The sequence below is a fragment of the Leuciscus leuciscus genome, assembly GCF_965113295.1.
Source record: "Leuciscus leuciscus genome assembly, chromosome: 5".
Classification (NCBI taxonomy): domain Eukaryota; kingdom Metazoa; phylum Chordata; class Actinopteri; order Cypriniformes; family Leuciscidae; genus Leuciscus; species Leuciscus leuciscus.
This window is the reverse complement of record NC_138729.1, coordinates 35,487,901-35,514,549: the sequence shown is the minus strand read 5'-3', so window position 1 is coordinate 35,514,549 and position 26,649 is coordinate 35,487,901. Positions and strand designations below refer to the sequence as shown.

Sequence of the window (26,649 nt, the reverse complement as noted above, 5' to 3'; positions counted from 1 at the left end):
AAACCCCGTATTAAAAGACTCTTCATTTTAAAAGATTAATATGTTCTTCTGAAAAAAGGTCAACATAACCTTTGCAATGATATAATTTTAATGAACAGTAAAAGTGCAATGCGATTGGTAAACATGATTAAGCCTACTGACAGTTAAAAATTCCGATTTTTGTATAAAATAAAATACTAAATAAAAATTCATACAACCTTTCATAATCTTTGGACGCTCCTCTGTTCAGCTAATTGAGGATAAGAAACTAAGATGTTTACACAACAGTGCATGGCTATACAAAATAAATATTTCACATTTCCACACTCCCAAAAGGCATTAATAAGTTAAGCAAAGCAGTTTTAAGACCAGCGGCCAGTTGCATAAACAAATCTAATATAATCTAATCTAATTATTTTCTTCAAGTAATTATTAACTTTTAATTTTGGGGGTGCTCGATGGCAGAGGCAGGCTAAATGCACATTATTATGCAGATATTAACATAAATAAATACATAATATTCAATGAAAATAAACATGAATAAGACTTATTTATGTTTATTTTTTGTTTATTTTTATCAATTGCAAAAAATTAACTAGATTAATCACACATTTTATTCTGATTAATCACGATTAATCAGCCGCTTCACTCAGATGTCACAAGGGTACAGTATATCGCAACTATCGCAACTTTAACAGTAGACACATTTAATTAATCTCATAATTCAGAACTTCACATAATCTTCATGAATTTTACAGCAAATCACATAACAAAACATTCGGACTTTTTTAATATCAATAGGTCTACAAACGTTTACACTTGCATAGTGCTTATTTCTTAAGGACAGAAAAACTCTTTAGAGCATAATGATCAAGGGTAACAACATAATTTAGTAGTATTCCTTTGGTAGGATCGAATCACAAAAAATATAGCAGCTATAAGAAGGGCTGAAAAGAGGAAAATAGCAGCACGCCAGGCATCTGGGCGCAGTGCTTTTCTCAGTAACACATTTTCAGCAGGCAGCAAGTTGCTTAAACTTAGCATGTAGCCAAGGGACCAGCCAACAGAGTTGTCATCAGCCTGCAAACCAAAGTAGCATGTTGATATTAGCTTGACAGCATATGATAACTTAGCCTAAAACTGCATATAGAGCTGTCTTCCTGAGGGCTTACTTTCCCCTGAAAGACGATGTGTGGGAAGGAGAGATCACTGAAGCCATATCCATTGATCAGTAGAACCCGCAGAAGAATGGAATCTGCACAGTAATCCCTCAAATGGTTCCCCTCATCAGGAAACAAATTTTGCATCTGACAGAGAGGGAGTTAGAAAGAGATATTGCCTGGGGGAATACTTAAAATGTAATCACATTTAAGTTTAATTAAAAACTAGGCTTAGGAATTATGAGCTCTGACCAGTCTGGTAAAATACTTGACAGTGTTGGATTGAATTCCATGAACACCTAAAACAGCTTATATTGCATCAATGTGTTAATGATTCAAACAATGTAAAATAAACATAGGCTACTAAATATGTTTTTTTTATAGAGGAAAAATGCAAGTTCTCTTCAAATGTAATGTTATTTGAACTCAACAGGGTAGTACCTCCTGAAAGCTCATGTTGCAGACGACACGGATAGCGTCCTCTAAATCTGCTGGAGATGTGATGGTGATGCCTGCAGCTCTTTGGAGGAACAAATGAGTGTAGAAAAATGCAGAAAATGCCTGTGCCAAATGGGAAGAGATGGGAAACGTAAACCATTTAACACTTTGCAGTGTTTGATTCACAAAAAAAAAAAAAAAAACTCATAAGAGACATTCATTCGGTAGTCAGACCACACTGATTGCACTGTGTTTTTGATAAAAAAAAAAAAATTATGATTACTTACTAGTAATTCGTTAAGGAATAATACTACACTGATTGCGCTCTATGTTTTTGATTCACTAAAAAGAACTGACTCATTTGCTTGAGTGAATCAGACTACATTGATTGCACTCTGTTTTTGCTGAAAAACAAACCTGACTCATAAGAATCAATCATCCGGGTGTCTGACCACACTGATTGCACTGTATGTTTTTGATTATCTAAAAAACGTTGTTACTTACGTAAACCCGGTTTTCTGATAACATGAGTGAGGTATCTCACTACATCTTCAAGTGTGACCGATCCTGAAAGCACCAATTACAACACACCTGTCAGTTTACAGAACAATCATGACAGTGATGTAGGAGTCCCACCTCCACAATATATATCGCTGCTAGCCTTCATTCTCAGCATACAGTGGGTATGGAAAGTATTCAGACTCCCTTAAATGTTTCACTCTTTGTTATATTGCAGCCATTTGCTAAAATCATTTAAGTTCTTTAGGTTAAGTTTAATTGTACACACAGCACCCCATATTGACAGAAAAACACAGAATTGTTGACATTTTTGCACATTTATTAAAAAAGAAAAACTGAAATATCACATGTTCCTAAGTATTCAGACCCTTTGCTCAGTATTTAGTAGAAGCACCCTGTTGATCTAATACAGCCATGAGTCTTTTTGGGAAAGATGCAACAAGTTTTTCACACCTGGATTTGGGTATCCTATGCCATTCCTCCTTTGCAGATCCTCTCCAGTTCTGTCAGGTTGGATGGTAAACGTTGGTGGACAGCCATTTTCAGGTCTCTCCAGAGATGCTCAATTGGGTTTAAGTCAGGGCTCTGGCTGGGCCATTCAAGAACAGTCACGGAGTTGTTGTAAAGCCACTCCTTCGTTATTTTAGCTGTGTGCTTAGGGTCATTGTCTTGTTGGAAGGTGAACCTTCAGCCCAGTCTGAGGTCCAGAGCACTCTGGAGAAGGTTTTCGTCCAGGATATCCCTGTACTTGGCCGCATTCATCTTTCCCTCGATTGCAACCAGTCGTCCTGTCCCTGCAGCTGAAAAACACCCCCACAGCATGATGCTGCCACCACCATGCTTCACTGCTGAGACTGTATTGGACAGGTGATGAGCAGTGCCTGGTTTTCTCCACATATACCGCTTAGAATTAAGGCCAAAAAGTTCTATCTTGGTCTCATCAGACCAGAGAATCTTATTTATCACCATCTTGGAGTCCTTCAGGTGTGCTTTCATGTGTCTTGCACTGAGGAGAGGCTTCCGTCGGGCCACTCTGCCATAAAGCCCCGACTGGTGGATGGCTGCAGTGATGGTTGACTTACTACAACTTTCTCCCATCTCCCATCTCCCGACTGCATCTCTGGAGCTCAGCCACAGTGATCTTTGGGTTCTTCTTTACCTCTCTCACCAAGGCTCTTCTCCCCGATAGCTCAGTTTGGCCGGACGGCCAGCTCTAGGAAGGGTTCTGGTCGTCCCAAACGTCTTCCATTTAAGGATTATGGAGGCCACTGTGCTCTTAGGAACCTTAAGTGCAGCAGAAATTTTTTTGTAACCTTGGCCAGATCTGTGCCTTGCCACAATTCTGTCTCTGAGCTTTCAGGCAGTTCCTTTGACCTCATGATTCTCATTTGCTCTGACATGCACTGTGAGCTGTAAGGTCTTATATAGACAGGTGTGTGGCTTTCCTAATCAAGTCCAATCAGTATAATCAAACACAGCTGGACTCAAATGAAGGCATAGAACCATCTCAAGGATGATCAGAAGAAATGGACAGCACCTGAGTTAAATATATGAGTGTCACAGAAAGGGTCTGAATACTTAGGACCATGTGATATTTCAGTTTTTCTTTTTCAATAAATGTGCAAAAATGTCAAAATTTTTCTGTGTTTTTCTGTCAATTCAGTGTTTTTCTGTCAATTACTGTGTGTACAATAATGAGGAAAAAAATGAACTTAAATGATTTTAGCAAATGGCTGCAATATAACAAAGAGTGAAAAATTTAAGGGGGTCTGAATACTTTCCGTACCCACTGTATATGTGAACGAGGGTTTTTGTTACACAATTAAGATGGAATGAGCCAGTGATGAGCCAGTCTATAAAATCAGACAAATGTGTGAGGCGGAAGTCAAACTTGCTGCCGCACAGATGTCCTGAACTGACATGGTCTTAAATAGTGCCCATGGGGTAGCCATACCTCTGGTAGCCCAATAAACAAATAACTGATTACTCTTCCTTTGTGCTTTCGTTCTGTCCAAATAGTGATGCAACACACGGACAAGGCGCAAGCCTTAAAGCCACTCATTCTCCGATGGGGAAAAAGGCTGCGGATGGAAAGCCAGTAAATCCACCTCTTTGCAGGCGCAAGCTGACTGTCTTACTTTAGGCACAAGCGCTGGAATAGTTTTGAGAGTTACTCTCGAGTAATCCATAGCGAACTGCATACAGGAGTTATGAATCAACAAAGCGTGAAGTTCACTAACCCGCTTCGCAATTGAACGGAGCTTTAAATCACTACTACCTATAGGCTGAAAAGGGGGCAGAGATAGTGCATTAGGGAGCACATACAGATTCCACAGCCAAATCAGTGACTTTGAAACCCTGTTCAAACACCACGTGCCTCTCATAAACCTGCATATGAGCGGGTTTTGACCTATGGTATTCCTGTCAATCCCCACATGGCTCACATAAATTGCAGCAAGATAAACCTTAACAATGCAGAAAACAGAGAAAAAGGACGATGTGTTTTGTGCGCACCATCGCTCAAACACATTCCATTTCCAATCATATGCAGAGCGCACTGAAGCCGCTCTTTCATTCTGAATAGTCTCAATCACCTCACAGGCAGACCCATAGCACTCAAATTAAACCTCTCATGGGCCAGCTTTTCGTCTCGTTTACTTTAAACCCTAAGTTCTCTAAATGAGACACAAGCATTGTTTCTATCTGTCTCCGCTTGCTGCCGTGACGGAGCACAGAGGAGCAGATCGTCCAAATAAGCTGACACTCTGAGACCCGCTATTCTCAGGGGAGTCAGAGCTGCTTCGACACATTTGCTGAACACTCTCAGGGCTAATGAGAGCCTGAAGGGAACTGTCAAAAATTTGTAGGCTGTGCCCCGATAGGCAAACCTGAAGAATTTTTGAGCGCCTACTGCATGGATGCACATGGGACATTTTAATTTGTTTCACACACTGTTAACTCTGCCATCCCTCCTTCTCTTTCTTGAGTAACCCCGCGGGTGGAGAGGGGAGAAACAACATGGGGGGCACCGGGTGAACTGGTGCACACACTCCAGCCTGAGAACTGTTTTCCTTTGAACACTGAACTTGAATCAAACTCTGATGCTTCTTTGCTGGAGGGGGAGAACAAGACTTTTGTGGTATGGAGAGGGGTGCTACAGAGACCTTGTGAGTGCTGTTGCCCAACTTTTGACTCAGAAATAGACCTCTGGTTTAAGGTCGCCCACCTCTTTTTGCCTCCTTGAGGGTAAGCTGGGCGATGTTTAGCGGCTGCAGCCGCAAACAAGGCCTTACCCTCTTGGCTGTGGCTGTCTTGTTCACATCTGCCCGTATTAGGATTTTTAAGTTCTGGACATATCGTCCATGTAAGGCCTGCCCAATCGGTCCAATGACAGTGTCCGATAAGGGGTGAAGGTTTCTGCGCTTTACTGTCTTTTCAGCGTGGTTAAGTAATTTAGTTCCAATTAAACTTTTATGTGACTCCATTTTATTACGACCTCGAATTAGGTTGGAATGCCAATAGGTTATTGGTAATTTTCATAATAGCCTAGCTACACACTATTCTATTAAACTCTTTACTTTATATTTTACCCGTTCATTAGGAATGCAAATGCTTTGAGGTCCTCGTGCCGGCCGTTTAACGCGGGTCTCAACTCGTCAGTTTTTGGTCACTAAACAGAGGTAATTGGCTAATATCTTAGATGGTCGCATTCACGCCTACTCTATCAAAGATATTTTGTATAGCTCCCATGGATCTGTATACACCTGAATTAAAATAACATTCTCTTTTAGTCAGAGGTCATGACCACAACTACAGATATAAGCCGACCAATATTACTTCTCTGCTGTAGCTTTGGTTTGGTAATGCCATGGTTTCCCACATACACTTAGCTAGAGTAACATTACATTAAAACAGAGAAGACTCACCCTATTTAGGTTGGTCGAGCAACATTTTGCTTTCGTAAACGGAAATTCCCTTTTTAGTTAATACAGTCCAAGTAGGCTAAACTTGAATTAGGCGAAATTCTAAAATCGCAGTTGGTGTGCCCTATGCTCCACTCAAAACTGGATGTTAGTCCGTTACTAATCTGACGCAGATTTGCAGTAGGCTACGCATTCGCTTAATCTAGGCTACTTGGGAAAATAATTTCAGAGTAAGTCAGAATAAAATCAAATGTAACAATTTATTATGTCAGGTAAATGTATCCCGCCAATTACATAATCAATTCAAAGATAATCAAAACAAAACATCAAATGCTCGAAGCTAAAGAGTAAAAGATACCTGACTCAGGAAAATATTATACATAATGCTGAGTGTCTGAAAGACACTGATCTCATTACAAATTGCACCAAGCCTCTTGAGACATTTCTTTATATACTCAAACCAAGATAAAACATTTAAGAGTTCAAATGTTAATTTCCTGAAACGTCCTTTGTCTTCTCGGGGAGTGGTCGTTCCTCAACCAGACGGCCCGCCATTATCTAATTTCTCAAGTCTTACATCCATTAACTCTCACTAGATATAGGCTACTGGGTTTGCTGAGCAGCCCCATCTTTCTCCACGGGTGGTAGCCTAAAGAAAAACTTGTATCCTCCTTATTCGCGGCCACGACTCGCATTCTGCGCTCTAATACCCTTAACGGGAAAAGAGAGCAGTGGGGGCAGCACTCGGGATAAGCGACCACGGCACGGCCTGTGTGCGTCTATTTCCCAGACAAGCAAGAGGATGAGAGTCTTTGGACGAAATCATAGACAAGCAAGCGCATGGGCGAGAAGGATCTTCACCCTTTGCTGAGATGCTGGGTGGGTTCACAGTCACCATAACTCCATCACACCACTCAACGTGGGGAAAAGGAAAAATTTGCTGTAACGGCTCGAGATATGAAAAATGAGAATCCGCCTTGTTCCCACCAGTAAAAAGACAGCAGAAGAAAAATATTCACTTTGACACTTTGAATATTCGGAAGAATAAGGAAAAATAGCTGTGTTTCGGAGACATACCCAAAAACACAGGCTCGTCAAGTGAACTGTTTAGTGGCCACTCTCTGCGAGGATCTGCTGAGGATACAGTAGCTTCCCTATAAGGATATTCACGGGGAAGAGAACGAGAATTAAGTGGCCACCACTAACACCTATACATAGGAGGGAGGCAAGACTCCGGCATCCCTGTCGTATTGGTCTGTGAACTGACAGACGTGGTGTAATTGGTGCTTCCAGGATCGGTCATGCCCAAGGCGTTTCCCATAGTGAGATACCGAGCGAATGTTTGAACGAGAACCCAATTTAGTAGCCAATAATCTGTAATCGGACTACAATGGTCGCGCTGGCTTTTTTGCAAGATATAGATTCAGTACCGGTGTTGCAATGTCACTGAGTCTTATAGAGAACAGAGTATTTAAGTAGGCTACAATGTTCTATCTGCATAAGAGGAAAAATGCAAGAGCAAAAACCATTGACCATCATTTGTTCTATGGAACTGTGAATTTTACAAGTCAGTAGAACATAATTATTTAAAACAATATAATGCAAGTGAAAACCATACTTACCATGAAGTTTCCAGTTATGTTTGGTTGGAAGACTCCATCAAAGGAGCATTTGGAATAAGAACAGTGGTTAAAAGAGAAGAGATGAGAAACGTTTCCCATGCATTGATTATAGTTTCCAGTGCCCTTTATTTGCAGGTTGTCATCAGGTTTATAGGGAGTTTGTCTTTTATTGCATGGAGTGTCAAACACACTGCCCAGCTTCATGGAGTGATTGTAATCTGCGGGATAGCAGGGATGGACTATGGAACTGTCTGAACCCTGAGACTATAAGACACATAAAGAAAGAGTAAACATCAGATATCATACTCTAATACTATCAAATCACCTTGTCTAATGGTAATTTAAACAACTAGTCTAAACGTTTGCACTTAACTGTGATCAGATGTGCCAGTAGTCTGAGTAAGACCTGTTCTCGGCCATAACACAGAAAACTCTGAGTGTAAATCTGATAGTCTTGTCCGTACAGCCTCAGTTTCATCAGATTGTCTTGGTTCTCCACTGTTTGTTTAGTCACAAATGTGATCTGAGTAGAAGCCCCACCTAAGTCCAGCGCACCAACAGTGTCTCTGCCTGGAGACAGCCACTGACCCACAAAACCATACTAGAGAAATGAAGGATTAGAAAGATAATGTACATAAACAATTATACAGTGGAATTATCAATAAATAGTCTCTGAAATATTTCTTGATTTTTGTATTTTAGAACAAAACTTAAGTCCATACCTTGATAAATTTTTGAAGCAGATAGTTGACTGTGACCCATCCATAAGCTCCCTCCTCTTGTCCACTTAAAATAGTGGCACCTTTGAAGCTGAATGGGTAGGTCTTCAGTTTGTCTCCCACTTCCTTCAAAATCTCATCTGACTCTTTGGGTTTAGAAATACTGTGTGATACGACAAACAAGTATAGTTATTTGTGATCCCTTAAGGAGCATTCCACTAGAATTTTTTTCCAGTGTATGAACATATGATGTGAAACAGCATTGCTTTGTTGTTTTTGTAAAATGCAGAGTGGACATTAAGAAAAGCTATACAATAATTAACTCATAAGATTATTCATCATTTGAACAGACTCTATACCCCTAAACTAAAAGGGCTGGCAAAATCACTATGGACCCAGGACCCCTCACATCCAGGCCATTTCTTCTTTGAATTGTTGCTATCGGGTCGGTGCTACAGAGCACTGAACAGCAGAACAGCCAGGCACAAGAACATTTTCTTTCCTCAGGCCACATATTTTCCTCATCTTCCTCATGAACAGTTAAATGCCCCCATTGGGCAATAAACATGTGCAATACAGAACACTATTTTACTTATTAGTTTCTTATTTACATTCCCTATTTGATTATAACGTACCTGTACATACACATTTAGTCTATTTTGCATATTGTGTATTTTTATATTTTTTATTATCTATGTCTTGTCGCTGTCATTCTGTCTGTGCACTGGAAACTTCTGTCACCCAGTAAAATTCCTTGTATAAGCAAACTTGGCTATAAAGCTTTTTTTGATTTTTGATTCTGACTCACTTCAGTAGTCTCATGCCTGCTGTGGCCCCGAGATACACAGGAGTGAGTTTGTGTCTCGACTTTGGGATCTCCTGCATAGCCTTTTCCATGCATTCCTCAAGGCTATGGGCTGCTCCTCCTCTGACACCTGAATAACTGGAGATCCCGCCTCCTGATAGGAGAAATCAAAAGCAAACTAATGAAATTGAGCCAAATCATTTTATTCTGGAAGGGTTTTCTTGCTTTTATAGATGGGGCAGAGGAAAGGTGACAGGAAATCAGAAGAGAGGGAAAATGGAACAAGGACTTAAAGCGTAGTTCACCCAAAAATGAAAATTATCCCATTATTTATTCACCCTGAAGCCATCCTAGGTGTGTGTGACTTTCTTCTTTCAGCCAAACACAATCACAGTTATATATATATAAAAAGATCCTGGCTCTTCCAAGTTTTACAATAGGAGTGAATGGTACTGTACCCTAGATTTTGAAGGCCAAAAAGTGCATCCATCCATCATAAAAGTAATCTATACGGCTCCAGGGGGTTAATAGGCCCTCTTAAGCACAGCGATGCGTTTTTGTAAGAAAAATATCCATATTTATAACTTTACAATCACTGCATGCTTCCTGTAACAGCAGTACGCAAGTCAAGTTCCGCCAGAACCTAACCCTGCAAGCTGGTATAAAAAGGCTTTGTATGTTGTCTCATTTATATTTACTACATCCTTTTTAATCAAGGTTTATACATGCTAGTTTCCATGACAGAGTTCAAGAATAATCTTTTCATTACTACTCGAGCTGCCAGTTTTCTAATTTTCAAATAATTAAAGCAAGCACAAACACTCAGTGTCCGAATTCACTATTGGACTATTTTAGTGGAGTAATGTAGGGAATAGGGGTATAGGGACGATTTCTAACATGGGGCCAGTTTCCTAGTGTGTGCCAGTTTGTTCCCATGATTAATGATTCCATTCACCTGTCATTCAATTAATAACTAATTTATTCGGTATATAGGATATACTCCCTGTTTTGTTCAGTTTTTTGTTGTTGTCTGGTATCACCTTTGGGAAGTATATATTATTGGATTAAAGACTGTTGCCAATTGACTAATCATATTTTTACTATATCTCTTGACAACAATACTCTTTCCTTCTTTTTCCTCTATACTTTTTATTGTCTACTCACCCTTTACTTGACACTCGCTGTGTTGACTGACTATTCCGGTACCATTCTGCTTGTCTGCAGGCCATTTGTAGATGAACATGGAAGTATGAGTAGATCCAGCATCCAGGACTATTCCATACTGGAGGGGAAAAAACCCAACAGAAGCTAAAATTGCCATGTGTGGGTATCTACAGGTCGGAGTAATATGCGTGCCAAAAGGTAGTAAGCGTCTTTACAAAAGGTCTTTACAATTGTAAATGTGCAAGTGTTTTAATGTGTTCCGTCCCATCTGGCTTCCCATATTATTCCCACTGTTGTAACATGCACTTTTGTGCACAACATGTACCTTTGGCATGCCCATACAACCTTCAGCTAGTTCTGTCTCAAAATTGGAGCTAAGGCTAAAAACTATTTGCAACTATTCACAAATGAATGATTGCACTCGTATTTTATTTGTTGTATGCATTTATTATAACTACAAAAATAAAACAGTTGTTTTTAAGTAAATTTTTTTCAAACCAGTTAATTTATTTTGATTAAATAAGAGCATTCACAAGAATCTATTTAATGTTTCTGCTCTGTTTTTGGCTGGAGCAACAGCAATCATGATTCAAAAGCAGAAATTCAGACTGTCATAAAAGATGCCAGCTGCGATTCAATGGCTGTCTACCACGTGCTAGAAGATTAATCTTCCTCTTGGCAGATAAGAACCTCTTTTCTAAAAATCAAATCAGATAGATCAAACATTCTTTGCCTGGACTGCCTTGTGTTGGTCTTTGACAAATTTGTAACCTATTTCACTAATGAGCAGCAAAAATTGTATTACCATGAGCTGAGCTGGTTCTTTGATGTCTTCAGGGTTGATGACTAGCAGAAGGATGCCTATAAATGAAATAAATAGAATTGCAATAGCAGTACATATTTGCAACTGCATTATAACCTATTGTAAACAAGAATACAGTGACATTTGCTGATCGACTGTAGGTAGACTGTAGCCAGGACGTTTTAGACACTTAACTTATGACACGGTAACACTAAAGTAAACCAACCTGTCAGACCTGTCTGGGCATGTCATGTCATCTGTATCAAGAACAAAAGGTCATTTATATGAAAAGTCTGACTGGTGAAATGTGCACTTTTGTGGCAATGACTTTATACTGAATGTTTTTTTTTGATAATCTACAGTCTGTGTGCTGGAAAACGGTTGTTGATTCGCTCCTCCAAAACACCCCATAGAGATTCAATAATATTAAGATCTGGTGACTGTGCAGGCCATGGGAGATTTTCAATTTCACTTTCATGTTCAAACCACTCTCTGACCAGTTTTGCTGTGTGTATTGGAGCATTATTATCCTGATACACAGCACCACCTTCAGGGTACCAACCATTGGGTGCACATGGTCCACCAGAATGATTCGGTAGTCCTTGGCAGTGACGCACCCATCCAGCACAAGTAGTGGGCCTAGGGATTGCCATGATATTGCAGCCCTAACCATCATTCATCCATTCCAGTGTAACAGTCCAGGGGGTTCTTTGGGGCTTGTCCACATAACTCTCTCGGATGTGGGAATGAATGGTTTGAAATTGGACTCATCAGAAAACACGTTTCTCATTGTCCACAGCCCAAGAGTTTCTGCTGCTGGTACCTTTGAAACAGTTTGGCATTGGTACGAGTAACCAAATGGTACAGGCAATAGCATCCCAGCCATGAATTTTGATATATATTTTTTGATATTTTCTATACCTTAGCCCCAACCCTACCCCTAAACACAACCCGCACAAAACACTTTATGCATTTTTATAATTATATGTATACATATAGTGACAACAAGAGAAATTTCACTACTTTGTGCCCTTAAAAGTGACTGGATTTCAGAGGCCGTAAACTACAGAAATGCAAAACCTCTATTCAGGCATGCAAACAGACATCAATCTGACACTAGGTGGCGCTAGAGCAAACAGAGTTATGTTTTGTCTATTATTTTATAATCAGGAGCAATAGAAACAATATACATTTTGAAAAGAAATTGAATTCAGCATCCTCAGTGATTTTTTTTGTTTTTTTACACACAAGACATTCTATAAGATTCCATCATTGGGCCAATGAGGTGAAGAACTTGAACAAAGAAGTGTCTTGGCTTTTGAGATACAGATTTATTGTGTTTTATCACCATTTCCTTGAGGATGTCTGTCTATTGTATAGGATTATTAAGGCTTCCATAGTTCCATTCGATTTATCCGAGTGTAATGATTTAAAAGTAGAGGGGAACATTAAAGAATTTAACTATAATCCAAAAAGTGTGTGGATAAACAAAGAATTTTCGGTTTTCTTTTAAAGTTATATTTTTGGCCTTTTATTCCTTAATTAGATAGCACAGTGTAGATGATACAGGAAACGAGGAGAGGGGAAGACGAGGAGGACAGGCAATGTGCCTCAAGCCAGGAGCTGTGCTACTGTATCTGTCAGAGAGCTGCAAACAAGGCTATTGCTCCGACAAGGAAATATATAAAAGTGAACAGATTCTGCCCTGTGTTGACATCTCTTTGAAATTGGAAATTTAGGCAGGATTTATCAAAGGACCCATCTTTTTTAATAGCCGGTAGTCTTTAGTTTTGTCACAGTCTCAAAGACATGAGCATGATTTGCTGCTTGCAATTTGGTAGCAGGTATTGTTGCACAAGATGAGTCATACATTTTTGCTAAAAGTGAATTTTGTTAATATTGAGGATTAGGAGTACACTAGCATATGCTTTGAAGCTAACAGATACGGACTAAAATCCAAAAACATTTAGCGTTCTGTTTTTGTTACCTGTATGTTATTGTTATCTACAGAATCTCTCACAGAAAAATGTGTAAACACATAAACCTATTTAATATTACAAAAGCATTGATTCTGCAGTAATAGAAGCAGACAATAGTACAGTTTTCTAATTCATTCTTGAAACTGCAAAGCTACATTTTCAAGATTTTCCATTTTGAATGTTTTCAGTGCCTTTGACTTTGTATTACACAAACATAGCAAAAAAGCATAGCTCACAACTAAATCTAAAAGGTTTTATAAAAAAAAATAGCATATGATTATTTATATGCTGTTAAGCCACAACACACAATCTTACCTAAAAAACATACATTCAACATTATGAAAAGACAGTGATTAAGTTCAGTAACAAAATTAGTATTTTCATACTAATGTTTCATGTTTTACGCTAAATATTTTATGCAGGCTCTTCTAAAATATATATAATTTATATAAAATATGCTTGATAACAAATAGGTTATTGAAATGTTGATTGAATGTAATACTTTGTGCACCATTATTGTTTTCAGTGTACTGTAAACAGAAGTATCTCTGCTAGGGGCATTGCATAATGATGTACACAGGGAGCAATATAACTCATTCATTATTAAATTACATTATCATTTTCTTTCTTACGGATGGCTCGCCACAGAAAAAATAATGCCATAATAAGAAGGACCGAAAAGAGGAGGATCAGAACACTCCAGGTGCCTGAGCTCAGTGCTTTTCTCAGTAACACATTTTCAGCAGGTAGCAGGTTGCTCAAGCTTAGCATGTAGCCAAGGGACCAGCCGACAGATGTGTCTCCTGCCTGCAAACCAAAGAAACATGTTGACATTTTCTTGATCTAGAGGGGGCCATTTATTCATGAAGCTTGAATGAAATGAAACAGCTTTTGCATTTTACTTCTGTAATGTGATAAATATAGTTTTAAAATAAAAAATACAATGATATGTAGTACTTGATTTTGACTGGACAGTCAAAAGTGCTCTTTATATGACATGCTTGGAGGGAAGGAGTTTAAAAATTAGGGCTTGGTGATGTCAAAAAAAAATTTGTGGTAAGTAAATAAATAGAGTAAATTTTTGTTACCTTCTTCTGGAAGAAGATGTGTGGGAAGGAGAGATCATCAAAACCATATCTATTGACCAGGAGCACCTGTACAAAGACAGAGACTGCACAGTAGTCCTTCAGACGGTTTCCCTGATCCCGATCGATATTTGACATCTAGGACACAGAGAGTGAGAGAGAAAGTTAAGTGGAAGAGGTCAAATACTTTAAAGAGGACCTATTATGCCCTCTTACAAAGAATACTCTACTAGAATAGGTTATCATGCTCGAATGTAAAAAAAAAAAAAACACATTTCGGATATGTCACGATCCCTTGAACTGTGTTTCAACAGACTACTAACGCAACTCAACCAGGCCTCGTCTTTTTCTTTTCTTTTCTTTTTGCACATGCCTTGGGCAGGAATTATTTAAATGAGGAATACTGTGAGTGTATGCTCCAAGATGAAAACTCAAGACTGCAATCGAGGCGTTTCAAGGACTGTGGAGTTGATTTTGTGCTTTGTAACTTTGCAGACCTTTTCCAAGGGAAATATCTGAAAGTCATTTAATAAACTAGGCTAAATAGATCAACATATCAGAAAGTTCAATATTGCTTCATTTGCTAATAATTATTTAACTGAACAAAAAACAGTGTACATATTATCATCAAGGATAAAGCAAGTTCTCTTATTCTGAGAACCTGAGACTCTCAATCATTGGTCGATTGCTGAGATAAGGGGAAAGTCATCTAAGAATAGCAGGGCTCAAAATGAACTCAACGGGGTGGTACCTCCTGAAAGCTCATGTTGCAGACGACACGAACAGCGTCCTCTAAATCTGCTGGAGATGTGATGGTGATGCCTGCAGCTTTCTGAAGAAAGGAATGGGTGTAAAAAAATCCAGAAAATGCCTGTGCAAGAAAAAGAAAGAGAGAGAATGGTGATGGAGAGACGTTGTAGATTGCGTAATCATAATAATGACACATGCAATAATGACATACGAATGCCCAGAAGATGAATTTATGATTTATTTTAATGCTTTGAGCTGTCCCACTTAATAGATGCTTACACATCACCACAACCATCCCCCACCAGTAAAGACATTAATGTTGCCTAAGGCAGATGAAGGAACAAATTTCATATTATGCCGGTTGATAAATTTTTTTTATTTTTTTTTAATAAATAAATTAATAAATCTAGAAACTCTTACCATAAAGTTCCCAGTTATGTTTGGCTGGAAGACTCCATCAAAAGAGCATTTGGAATAAGAACAGCGGTCAAAGGAGAAGAGACGAGAAACGTTTCCCATGCATTGATTGTAGTTTCCAGTGCCCTTTATTTGCAGGTTGTCATCAGGTTTATAGGGAGTTTGTCTTTTATTGCATGGAGTGTCAAACACACTGCCAAGCTTCATGGAGTGATTGTAATCTGCGGGATAGCAGGGATGGACTATGGAACTGTCTGAACCTTGAGTCTATAAGACACATAAAGAAAGAGTAAACATCAGATATTATACTCTAAATTACCATTAGACAAGGTGATTTGATAGTATTTAAACAACTAGTCTAAACGTTTGCACTTAACCGTGATCAGATGTGCCAGTAGTCTGAGTAAGACCTGGTCTCGGCCATAACACAGAAAACTCTGAGTGTAAATCTGATAGTCTTGTCCGTACAGCCTCAGTTTCATCAGATTGTCTTTGTTCTCCACTGTTTGTTTAGTCACAAATGTGATCTGAGTAGAAGCTCCACCAAAGTCCAGCGCACCAACAGTGTCTCTGCCTGGAGACAGCCACTGACCCACAAAACCATACTAGAGAAATGAAAGAGAAAACAGACCTTTATTAAAGAACATTCAGATGTTGTGAGATTCACAATATGTCTAAGTAACCATATACCTTTATGTAGTTCTCAAGCAGGTAGTTGGCTGTGACCCATCCATAAGCTCCCTCCTCTTGTCCACTTAAAATAGTGGCACCTTTGAAGCTGAATGGGTAGGTCTTCAGTTTGTCTCCCACTTCCTTCAAAATCTCATCTGACTCTTTGGGTTTAGAAATACTGTGTGATAAGAGAGAAATATATGAATTTTTCACTTTCAATACAATTTATTCTATATCTGCATATCAAAATCAGAACTTATCCTGCAGTGTTTAATTGAACAATGTAGACTTTGTATACATACAAAAGTTTGGGGGCGGTAAGATTGTTTTAATGTGTTTGAAAGAAGTGTCTTATGCTCACCAATGCTGAATTTATTTATTAAAAATTAAAAAACCAATAATATTGTAAAATATTATTAGAGTTTAAAATCCATGTTTTAATTTTTATATATTGTAAAATGTAATTTATTCCTGTGATGGCAAAGCTGAATTTTCAGCTGCCATTACTTCAGTCTTCAGATTCACATGATCCTTCAGAAATCATTATGATATGCTGATTGGTGCTCAAGAGACACTTCTCATTATTAAAGGTGTTCTAAGCGATGTCACGCGTTTTTTAGGCCAAAACATTTTTGGTCACATCCAGCAAACATCTCCTCACTATCCGCTATCTGCCTGTCCCCTGAACACACTGTAAAAAAAACGCGGTCTCTGTAGACAGCCCAAGCTCCATTAACGGCAAGAAAAACAAACTGGCCCAGCCTTGGCCACGAAACATAACAAACAGTGTTCCAGCCAATAACCGGTGTGTGGGGAGTGGAGGAGACAGAAGCATGAAGAGGGAAGTTAGCTAGAGGAGAGATGTCCTAACAACGACTAACGTTAAAATGGTATATTCTTGAGAATTTTGATATGGCCGACACACGACCAAAGAGACAATGTTCCAATAAACAAATAACAAAGAATAGGGAAAAGGAGAAGGAACGCGAAGTCCCGAATTTACATCGGAAAAGCGTTCAAAAGGTGGCGAGAACTCCGCCGGCATAAGGGCTTCCAATCCGACATTCAGGTGGCTCTGTTTTTGCTGGACAGGTGGGTAAATCCAGTTTGTTTTTTCTAAATGGTTCATGACTGTTTCAGGAAGCACGGAAGGGAGGGGGAGAGGACGGGATGAGGAGGAGGGAGGGTCGAGCTAGCCTCCATTTTGTTTGAAAATACTTCGAACGTCAACAAGAAGTGACGTCACCCAAAATCGCTTAGAGCACCTTTAATGTTGAAAAAAATTGTGCTGCTTTATAATTTGGAAAAAAACATGATACATGTTTTTTTTGTTTTTTTTTTAGGATTCTTTGATGAATTTAAAATAAAATAAAAACAATATATTTTCGGTCACATATATAAGGCAAGTTATATGAGGTAAGTTATAAAGGATATAGATACTGTCCCTATATAATGATCATTTTGTCATTAGTGATTAAAAAAGCTTTTGGCACAAAGTTGTGAGCTTTCTGACTCACTTCAGTAGTCTCATGCCTGCTGTGGCCCCAAGATACACAGGAGTGAGTTTGTGTCTCGACTTTGGGATCTCCTTCAAGGCCTTTTCCATGCATTCCTCAAGGCTACGGGCTGCTCCTCCTCTGACACCTGCATAACTGGAGATCCCACCTCCTGATTGGAGAAAGTGATAGAGGAAGAGAGGGGTCATGTCACCGGATATCTGAAATGATTAATAGATTATCTTAAGAAGTATGCCCACGCAGAGTTCATAAGAAATGAAAGCTTTAGCGTAAGTTCTGCCGGGAAGACTCAATTGTTACGTCACTTATTACCTTCTCATCTATCCAATCGTGTTCTAGTATAAAAGATCGGTACTTACAAATGTCTGAGTTCGCAGATGCTGACGCCTACATTCACCTCAATCCTCCCCACAACCACCAGGATGGTTCCTTCCCCTCCACCCTCCCCACCACCACCAGGATGGTCCCTTCCCCTCCACCCTCCCCACCACCACCAGGATGGTCCCTTCCCATACCTCCCAGGGGGTCGGCTGCGCCCCTGCCTTCGTCTTCAGGCAGGAAATGTAGATTCCGTACCCTCGGATTACGAGCTACGCCAAATAACTTTATATCATAATACTTGTTTGCTGGGCTGTTAATAAATATATACTTGTTTCTGTATTTTGCCTCCTGAGTTTTTTCTGGTAGAACTATCGGTTCCTATTTCACTGCCTGATATGCCACTATCCTTGACAACCATAAATGCAACCAGATATGTTTTGTGTGTCTATTCCAGATGTTTCCATAGAACATTGCTAATCAGCAATATTTTCAGGGTACTAAGAGTTTAACATCCTGATTCTGTGATTGTCAGATCCTTAGAGTTGAGTTGGAGACACAAAAGTGATGAAATTGTAAAGGGGCAACTTTTACTTTTAAAAGGGCACAACCACAAAACAGGAAGTGAGCAACAATGTGTGCATATTCAGCACTCTCGGGTATGTCCTATTTCGGTCCATATTCTCTTTCTCTCAAAAACAAAATCAAGAACTTCATTACAAAACATTCATAAATGAAATAAAACTTCTGACTTCGTGGTTTGGATAATGTAATATCTGTCTGGTAAGTGAATTTTGAGAAGTGTGATATATTTTGAAACCAATGTGGGTAAACTGATTCTAAAAAAGAATAAAATGAAGACGAAACCCTGTAGTTCAAGGCATTACACATGGTTTTAGTAGTCTCACATCCCTATTGTGCTGTTCTTTTCCTTATCTAATGTCCTCAACTTTATCTGGTGACGTTAAGTCTCATAACAGACGTTTTTATGCAAAAGGACTTTCAAATGACGAACATCACAAGCCATTTATCATTGTCTACTCACCCTTTGCTTCACACTCGCTGTGTTGACTGATAATGCCGGTACCGTTCTGCTTGTCTGCAGGCCATTTGTAGATGAACATGGCCGTATGAGAGGATCCAGCATCCAGGACTATTCCATACTGAAAACAAACCCAACAGCAAAAAAATTAAGCTATAACTAAACACCTGTGACACCAGAGATAAGGGTTTGATTTCCAGGGAACACAAGCACACACAGACACAATGCCGAAATGCATACATTGAATTCACAAGTCACTTAAAAAAAAAAAAAAAAAAAGCCTGGCAAATAAATGTATTGTAAAGATGACATGGGACAAATATTCTTAGTTTTTTTCTGTTTTTTTTTTTATAAAAACTCAACTTTTTATTGCACATTCAGTTGATTAAGTGACAGTATAGACATGTATAATATTACAAAAGGTATCTATTTCAAATAAATTTTGTTTTCTATGTTGTTTAAATAATGTTTAAATAAAAAATAAAAAAATTCCTGGGATGGCTATGCTGAATTTTCAGCATCATTACTCCAGTCTTCAGTCTCACATGATCCATCAGAAATCATTCTAATATGCTGATTTGGTGCACATTTCTAGGAACATTTCTTATTGAGTTGTGTTGAATACAGTTATATGCTTAGTGTTGAATGCAGTTGATTAATACTTGGTGTTGAATACAGTTGTGCTGCTTAAGATTTTTGTGGAAACCGTGTTGTTTTTTCAGGATTCTTTAATGAATAGAAAGTTAAAGAACAGCTATTTTTAATTGTAATAATATAATATTACTGTCTTATATTTGATCAAATAAATGCAGCCTTGGTGAGTGTAAGAGACTTTCAAAAACATTCAAATTAATTTTACAGACCCCAAACTTTTGAACAGTAGGCTACATAAATTAGGCTACATTAAAGTCTACATAGTATAATTCAGTGTGTAAATAATACATATTCTGGAATTGTTTCTATGATTAATCAGTGTGAATAAACAAATACTAATAAAAAGATTAAACAAAAAAATTACAATTATGTATTGTATTTATATTGTTAGTATTGAGACCTGGACTGAACAGCATGACTAAAGTCTGACATGAGTTCATTTATCATTGATTAATCAGTCTGCCATTTTATTCTGCATTACTCCTGGATAGAGGCTTCAATTAATATTTTGCTTATAGGCAGGGTTACATTTTATATAAGTGTGTAATTGTAATCTAGCACTCATTTACGCAACAACTGGACTAAGTTATAACTTGCACATAACTGCCGCAACTGCCGCCCCAGGTAATTTGGATCTTTCGTTGCTAAAACAGGGAGTGTATGTGAGCATTAGCCATGTGGGAACTGCATTACACATAGTTTTCACTGTGGCGCAGATATAATTGTAAAATAATTCTCCTACACTCTCTTTGGTTAGCTTATTATAACATCATAAGTTAAATCAATTAAAACATAATAAACACTTCAGGTTTTCTGACAAATTAACTTTATACCTCTACTAGTTGCATCTTGTTGCTTTAAAAGCTCAGTTATTTTGGTCAGGCCTTTTCCTTCCTTATTCACAATGCTCATTATTATTCAAGCTAACATGACTCATCTTTGTAGCTGCCTTTCAAATACTCTCTCTTTTTCCCTCCATCCTTCATCCCTTTCTTTTATCACACACCTGTGCAACAGGCTTCCCAATGGATTGTGTATTTTGGACAAGACACTGACTTAACTCTATTCATTCATGAAACATGATAATCTCTTCCAATAACATATCTTGCTCTCTAGACTTTGCCTACAGTTTGCATACAGCCATTTTAGCTTAGTATAATAGCACTGTCTAGCAGCTCTTAGTCTGAAAGATTTCTGAGTTCAATGGGCGACTCAAAACATGTTTAAGCTTGCATTTCTATGCCATTTTGACTCCATAACGCTCAGTTTCTGCCATCAGTCAAAGTTCAGCATGTTGAAATTACGTTACCCTGCTAAACGGAACTGTCAAAATATGCTGTAGGCCTATTAAGCAATTTAACAGTAGGTGTGTATGAGGTTCCAATGTGCATGTGGTTCCAGATAATTAAACCGGCTGGGAAACACAAACAATGGGATCCAGCCAATATGAACAAGAGTTTTTATGTGTTTAAAACTGTGTAGAGAAACTGGGGTCATAAATCAAATAAAGAGCACAGGTGTAGAAATATTTATAGCTCACCCTCTACGCTACTATCAAATAGATAATACAAATGTTGATCGGCAAAGATGGGACATAAGGTAAAAAATACATCGAGTGATCACTTTTAGTATCATTTCCGTAAGAGTTCTTGTCATTCTGAAAATGTTATTTTTTGTCAACATATAGATAAACTAACTCAGCAAGAACATGGAAAATCCACCGGCTAATGTGAACTAAACTTTTATTGTTGTTTTTAAATGATGACTGGATGGTTAATATAAAAAGAAAAATTAATTTAAAGATGCATTTCATTATCTTTAAGTGCTTACCCATCAAACACAGAACGTTGTACCCAACCTTCTAACAACGTTTTGTCAACATGGCCAAAAGGTTGATATAACTACGTTGTGTGGTGAAGGTTGTTACAGCGTTGTCACAATGTTGAGATTGAACCACCGTTCAGGGCCATTGCGGTTGTGCCTAGGGTGTCTGGACAACCACTGGACGACATATATACTCGTCACTGCCCTGAAGCGCGAAAATCTTTTACATTTCAACTGACCATTGGGCCGTCTCTCATTCTTCATTGAGCAATCCTTACGTGAGAACTGCGTAACGCATAAGATGCGTCATTATTCAAACACAACCTACAACTTCCTTGTCTAATGTTACATTTATTTGAACATCTTCGTGTCAGGTATGACAAATATTTAACTTTATGGAAAAAGTATGAAGCCAAAATGACTTTAATGATGAGTAGGGGAGAACTGGGGCGAAAGTAACAAAGTGATTTTCTCAGTGCCCTGACTATATTAGCATTTCAAGCTATACGCAACCCTTGACTGGGCTGCCAAATATCGCGTGATTTCGTCATCGTTTCCCGTGGTTGGGTCCGGAAAGCAGTTTTCGAGTAGCCTACGATAAGCAAATTTCTGAAGCGGTACTTTTTTCTAATTACAAGTTGTGTTTTTCGTTTCATGTGTCACACAGTAATGATCAATCTATAGGTTATTAAGTGCTGTATCACACCCTGAAGTTTGCCTTGTCAGAGTTTTTCAGTATAAAGTAAATCGGGTTTAAAGTCCCACTCCGATCATATTTTGAGCTATTTTTAAACATTCTCAGTGGTCTTTAAATGATGATTATGCCGTTTTTAGCCAAAATCACAAAACCTGTGCCGTTTTCTGGGACTTCGCTTCAGCAGAGCGGCAGTAGCTCATTAGCAATTCGCCTCTGCGTTGTGGGCGGAGCCGTTGGCTGAAGCGAGATACATAGGCAGCAACAGCCTCTTTCTGTCTTTCTTTCTTTCTGTCAACACAGAAAACATTTCATCACTGGATAGTTTTTTTCATTTAATTAAAGTGTTGTTTTATGTCAGCTGAATGTCCGGAACGCTTTTCAGAGAAGATAAGGCAACTTATTTAGCACAATTCACACCCAGCGGCAATTCAGAAAAAGAAAAAAAAATCTCCGAATGCTCCAAATGAAACTTTGGTCTTCCGACCTTTTACCGCCGTGTCGATTTATTTTGATTAATATGTGCGAGGGAGAGAGAGCAAGACAGCGCTTAGTTTGGAGACGGTGAGGTCTTGTTTACATTTTCGCCTGGCTCCGAAGACAGAGAGTGCGCGCGCGCGCGTCCGGGTCTCTCTCTCTGCTCGTTCTTTCAGTTATAAACATGTCCTGTCACAAGCGCAGCAGTTCATCTACATTACTCACCGATCAAATAAGACTTTGGCGGGACAAAAATTCACTTTGGCGGGCGCTAAAACAAGTTCAATGCAGGAAAATCCATGCGTGAATTTAACTGAGTAGTACATGACCATGCACTCGCACAAATGCGACCACATCAAATTTTAACTCGCACATTCTCAAAAAATGGTCGCAGTCTGGAACCCTGGAACGTAATCCATTCATCTCTCACAGCAACATGTTTTGGTAAAGCATGAAAGCTAATACCAATATCTCTCCTTTTAGCATTGCAACCCGCTACCGCACATAGGTATTGATCCGCCATCGTCTTCTCTCTACTCCTGAACCTGACCGGGCGGGCCCAGTCTCCAGTCTATTTTAGCCGGCATTTTAGCGTCTGCTACTGATTCACAGCCATTTGAATGCAGAAATACTCAGAAATACAACTTTGAGCTTATTTTTCTCAAGATATGTCCTCTAGCATAAGAAAAATGCCACAAGAACATGTTAACACCTAGAAAAACATGATTTTCATCGGAGTGGGTCTTTAAATGTCAGGAGTTCATGTCGGGACGAAAGTAACACTTGTTACTTTTGTCCCGCTATAGTGAAAAATTACTATTGTTACATTATGTTGAGACTTTATATTATGCTAATTTAATTAAATTTTCATATGTTTCATGTTGAAAAAAACATTTAATAAAATAGATTGACAAAAATATTTGAAACAATTCAAGTTTGTTGGCCTACTGTTGGGTTACTTTTGAAACATTGGTGAAACAGAAAATTTAAAATGAAAATGTAAATTAAAAATGTTTTGCAAAGATAAAGGCCAAAATATGTTTGCAGTTACATGTTAAGTCTGACGTCACGCGTGACGTTTAGCCTTTTCCGGGTCCGAGCGCTCCTCGCGTCCAGAAATAACAATGGTGGAACCTGTAAATTTATTTACGACCACGTCCTTCTTAGTGAGGCACCCTTGGCGGTCAAAAAGGGTTTAAATTCCTTTAACACCAACAGAGTGGTTAGTGTAGCTCATCATTAATTAAGGGTAGAGTCCAGGCATCAATGAAAAAGAAGATTTACGAGGTTGAAGTGAGTTAGCTCGGGACACGGGACACAGCACTGCGGCATTGTAAAAACACTCAATAATAACCAAAACACTAGCGAAAGCGGTAGGTAGGTAGAGAGGACCTGGACTTTGGACCCGGAAAGAGTATTATCGGAGAGTGGTTACGTCACGACTTAACAACCGAATATTGTTGTTACTTTTGACCCACCTGTGTGTTACTTTCGTCCCAACTGACGGGGTCGAAAGTAACATGAGCAGTCTTAAAGGAGACATATCATGCTTTTAAATTGTTCCTTTTTACATATAAATCATACATTTGTAGTCTATATAAAGCGGAACTGCAATGCTTGGGTCTGAATTCCTCATTATTATAGCTCCACAGGCCCCTTTTTTACCCCTTTTCTAATGTGCTTCTGAAAGCAACTCGTTTTGGTGCGGTCTCTTTAAATAATATTGAGACACTTCATACCCCGCCCCCTCTCCAGGTTGTAGCGGTGACACTCGGTTCAACTCCACCCCGTTCGGCCATTTTTGTAGTCTGGTAGCAGAGATAGGATTATCTAGCGCACAGAAACTTTTATACACACGTTATTAACAAAATGTCAACAACGGAAGACTTGTCCAGCCAGCCTTACATGTTCGAGCCAGAGCCGGAGCGAGATGAAAATGAAGACGACGAACCTGCAGAACAACGTCTTCATATGGATGTATCGCAATGGTGTGTACTGTATTTACACATGAAACTTTGGTCTTCCGACCTTTTACCACCGTGTCGATTTATTTTGATTAATATGTCCGAGGGAGAGAGAGCAAGACAGCGTCTAGTTTGGAGACGGTGATGTCTTGTTTACACTTTCGCCTGGCTCTGAAGAGAGAGAGTGAGCGCGCGCGCGACCGGGTCTCTCTCTCTGCTCGTTCTTTCAGTTAAACATGCTCCTGTCACAAGCGCGGCAGTTCATCTAAATTAGACGGTGTAATGAAGCGTGTGGGTTACTACATCCAACAACCGAACATTTTAACTTACCCTCTCGTAACTTCTGCATCCTTTAGCTTGGACTACAAAATTGCAGCGAGAAATAATAATGGCGGATTGCTCGAAGTGTTGGGCCGGAAGTCAATGTCCTTATTTGGCAGTTCCGCTGCAAATACTGTGACGTGATAGTTCAAAAAACGTCATAGATAACAGAAAAATCTGAACCGGTTGAAAAATATGACCAAAACAGAATATAAAGATATCAACGAAGCACCTGAAGAGAATAATTTCATCTTTTCTGTACTTCTAAACACTCCAAATATACAACAAAATGCATTTAAGGGCTAAAAAAGTGCATTTAGCATGATATGTCCCCTTTAAGTTCAAAGTGAAATTATACTGAAGTCGTCTTTTTTTTAAAAATACCACCTGGTATTAAAAGACCACACTTGCGAGTGTCTGTCCACAACAAAAATATATCTCTGTCTAAAGCATTATCTTTTCAAATGATATTTTTCTGAAAAATTGTACTTTCGCCCCTGCTCTCCCCTAATTGATTTCAGCGCGTGTTGCACGTTAATGTTTTTTTTTTTTTTTTTTTGGAAACGCACAGAGAAAAAACGATTTTTTGTAACTGCTCGCACAACTGTTTTTTTTTCTTCTTTCATTTGTTATCTCATTCGCTTCTTTGCTAAATTTTCTCATGTCTGCTCATGCTAGTTAACGTTAATCCACTCCCTGTTTTGTTTTGTTTTCTCACAAATGTATGACTTTTGGAAGTGCAATTTGATTACCATATGCAGTTTTAATAAAGTTGAATTAGGTAACCTAAATAATAATAGGATATAATTTTTTAACATATGACTAATTAAAAATGAACCACAAAACATGCTAAATGGGGATATCTATATCTTGCATATAAATAAGGCCAGAACGTCGTCTCTCATTTGCAGCACAACAAAATACCCCACATACATAGGCTACTGAGAGAGAAGGATTTTATTCATCGCGAATCTACCAAACACGTGTGCAGTGTTCAACCTGCGAGAGAATCTCTCTGAGCACACCCTTCAAAATATCTCCTATATGAGCAACACAAACCCAGGTGAAACATGCAGAGGAAGCGCTCTGTATTGTTTGCACAACCGGAAAACGTTCGATATGGTTCTAATACAGATAAGCAGCTCATTCTTTTTCTTGATCTTATACCGTGATCATCGAAACGTCGCGGGAATTTTAAGTGTTCCCTTTTCATCTTTTGGATTTGTAGCCTGTGTGTGCGTGTCACGAATAAGAAAAATTGTATTACCATAAACTCTGGCGGCTCTTTGATGTCATTGTTGGGTACGACGAGCAGAAGAATGCCAATGACTGCCAGAAACAGAGCAGCAGTAGCAGTAATGATCTGGCATTGCTGTTGGTTACCCATAGATACCATCCACGCGAAGCGATCCACACAGGACAAATGACACCGACGACATTCGTTGGCAAGTCAGGCACTATTGTGAAGCCGTGTGTTAAATACAGGCTATAGACCGGCACCTCACAAGTGGGCATGGCAATTGTTTCTCGTCATGTGCCCGTGGTGCAACAGGTGTTCGCTGTGTGATAAAGTACACGAGTGAGTCTATTCAAACGTGAAACGAGACTCTGTGGAGTTTATTTTATCCCTGTTATATGCTTATTTTGTATATTCTTAAGTGCTTTTCCAAACTGTAAATAACCTTTTCATGGATAGTTCTACAAAGATCCTAATAAAGTGACATGGCGAAAATACGGAATAGCTGGTTTGCCATTAGGCTGTGATCTCATGTTATTGACAGGTTGCCCCGCCCTCGCGTCGTTA

General features: G+C 38.9%; 1 protein-coding gene across 1 annotated transcript; it reads right to left on the bottom strand.

Annotated features, from left to right (window-relative positions):
• Positions 1-508: 508 nt before the first annotated feature.
• Positions 509-26,374, bottom strand: LOC309498658 (uncharacterized protein). The gene is made up of 18 exons (XM_082169502.1): positions 26,113-26,374; positions 18,915-19,032; positions 17,552-17,702; positions 16,053-16,212; positions 15,740-15,967; positions 15,366-15,629; positions 14,947-15,066; positions 14,199-14,333; positions 13,723-13,917; positions 11,135-11,248; positions 10,330-10,447; positions 9,169-9,319; positions 8,364-8,523; positions 8,015-8,242; positions 7,642-7,905; positions 1,581-1,700; positions 1,152-1,286; positions 509-1,059 (listed from the first exon to the last, which is right to left on the bottom strand). The coding sequence occupies exons 1-18, from the start codon at positions 26,239-26,241 to the stop codon at positions 850-852; spliced, it is 3,000 nt and encodes a 999-aa protein (XP_082025628.1). The 5' UTR covers positions 26,242-26,374; the 3' UTR covers positions 509-849.
• Between the last annotated feature and the right edge of the window lie 275 nt (positions 26,375-26,649).

What these genes read in the sequence shown, in the direction of transcription:
- LOC309498658 (XM_082169502.1), bottom strand. Translation starts at nt 26,241, where the DNA reads ATGGTATCTATGGGTAACCAACAGCAATGCCAGATCATTACTGCTACT. An exon ending in TACTGGCACATCTGATCACG is followed by an intron (nt 15,630 to 15,739) that starts GTTAAGTGCAAA and finishes TGTGTCTTATAG; the next exon opens with ACTCAAGGTTCAGACAGTTC. An exon ending in ACATCGTCTTTCAGGGGAAA is followed by an intron (nt 1,060 to 1,151) that starts GTAAGCCCTCAG and finishes TTTGGTTTGCAG; the next exon opens with GCTGATGACAACTCTGTTGG.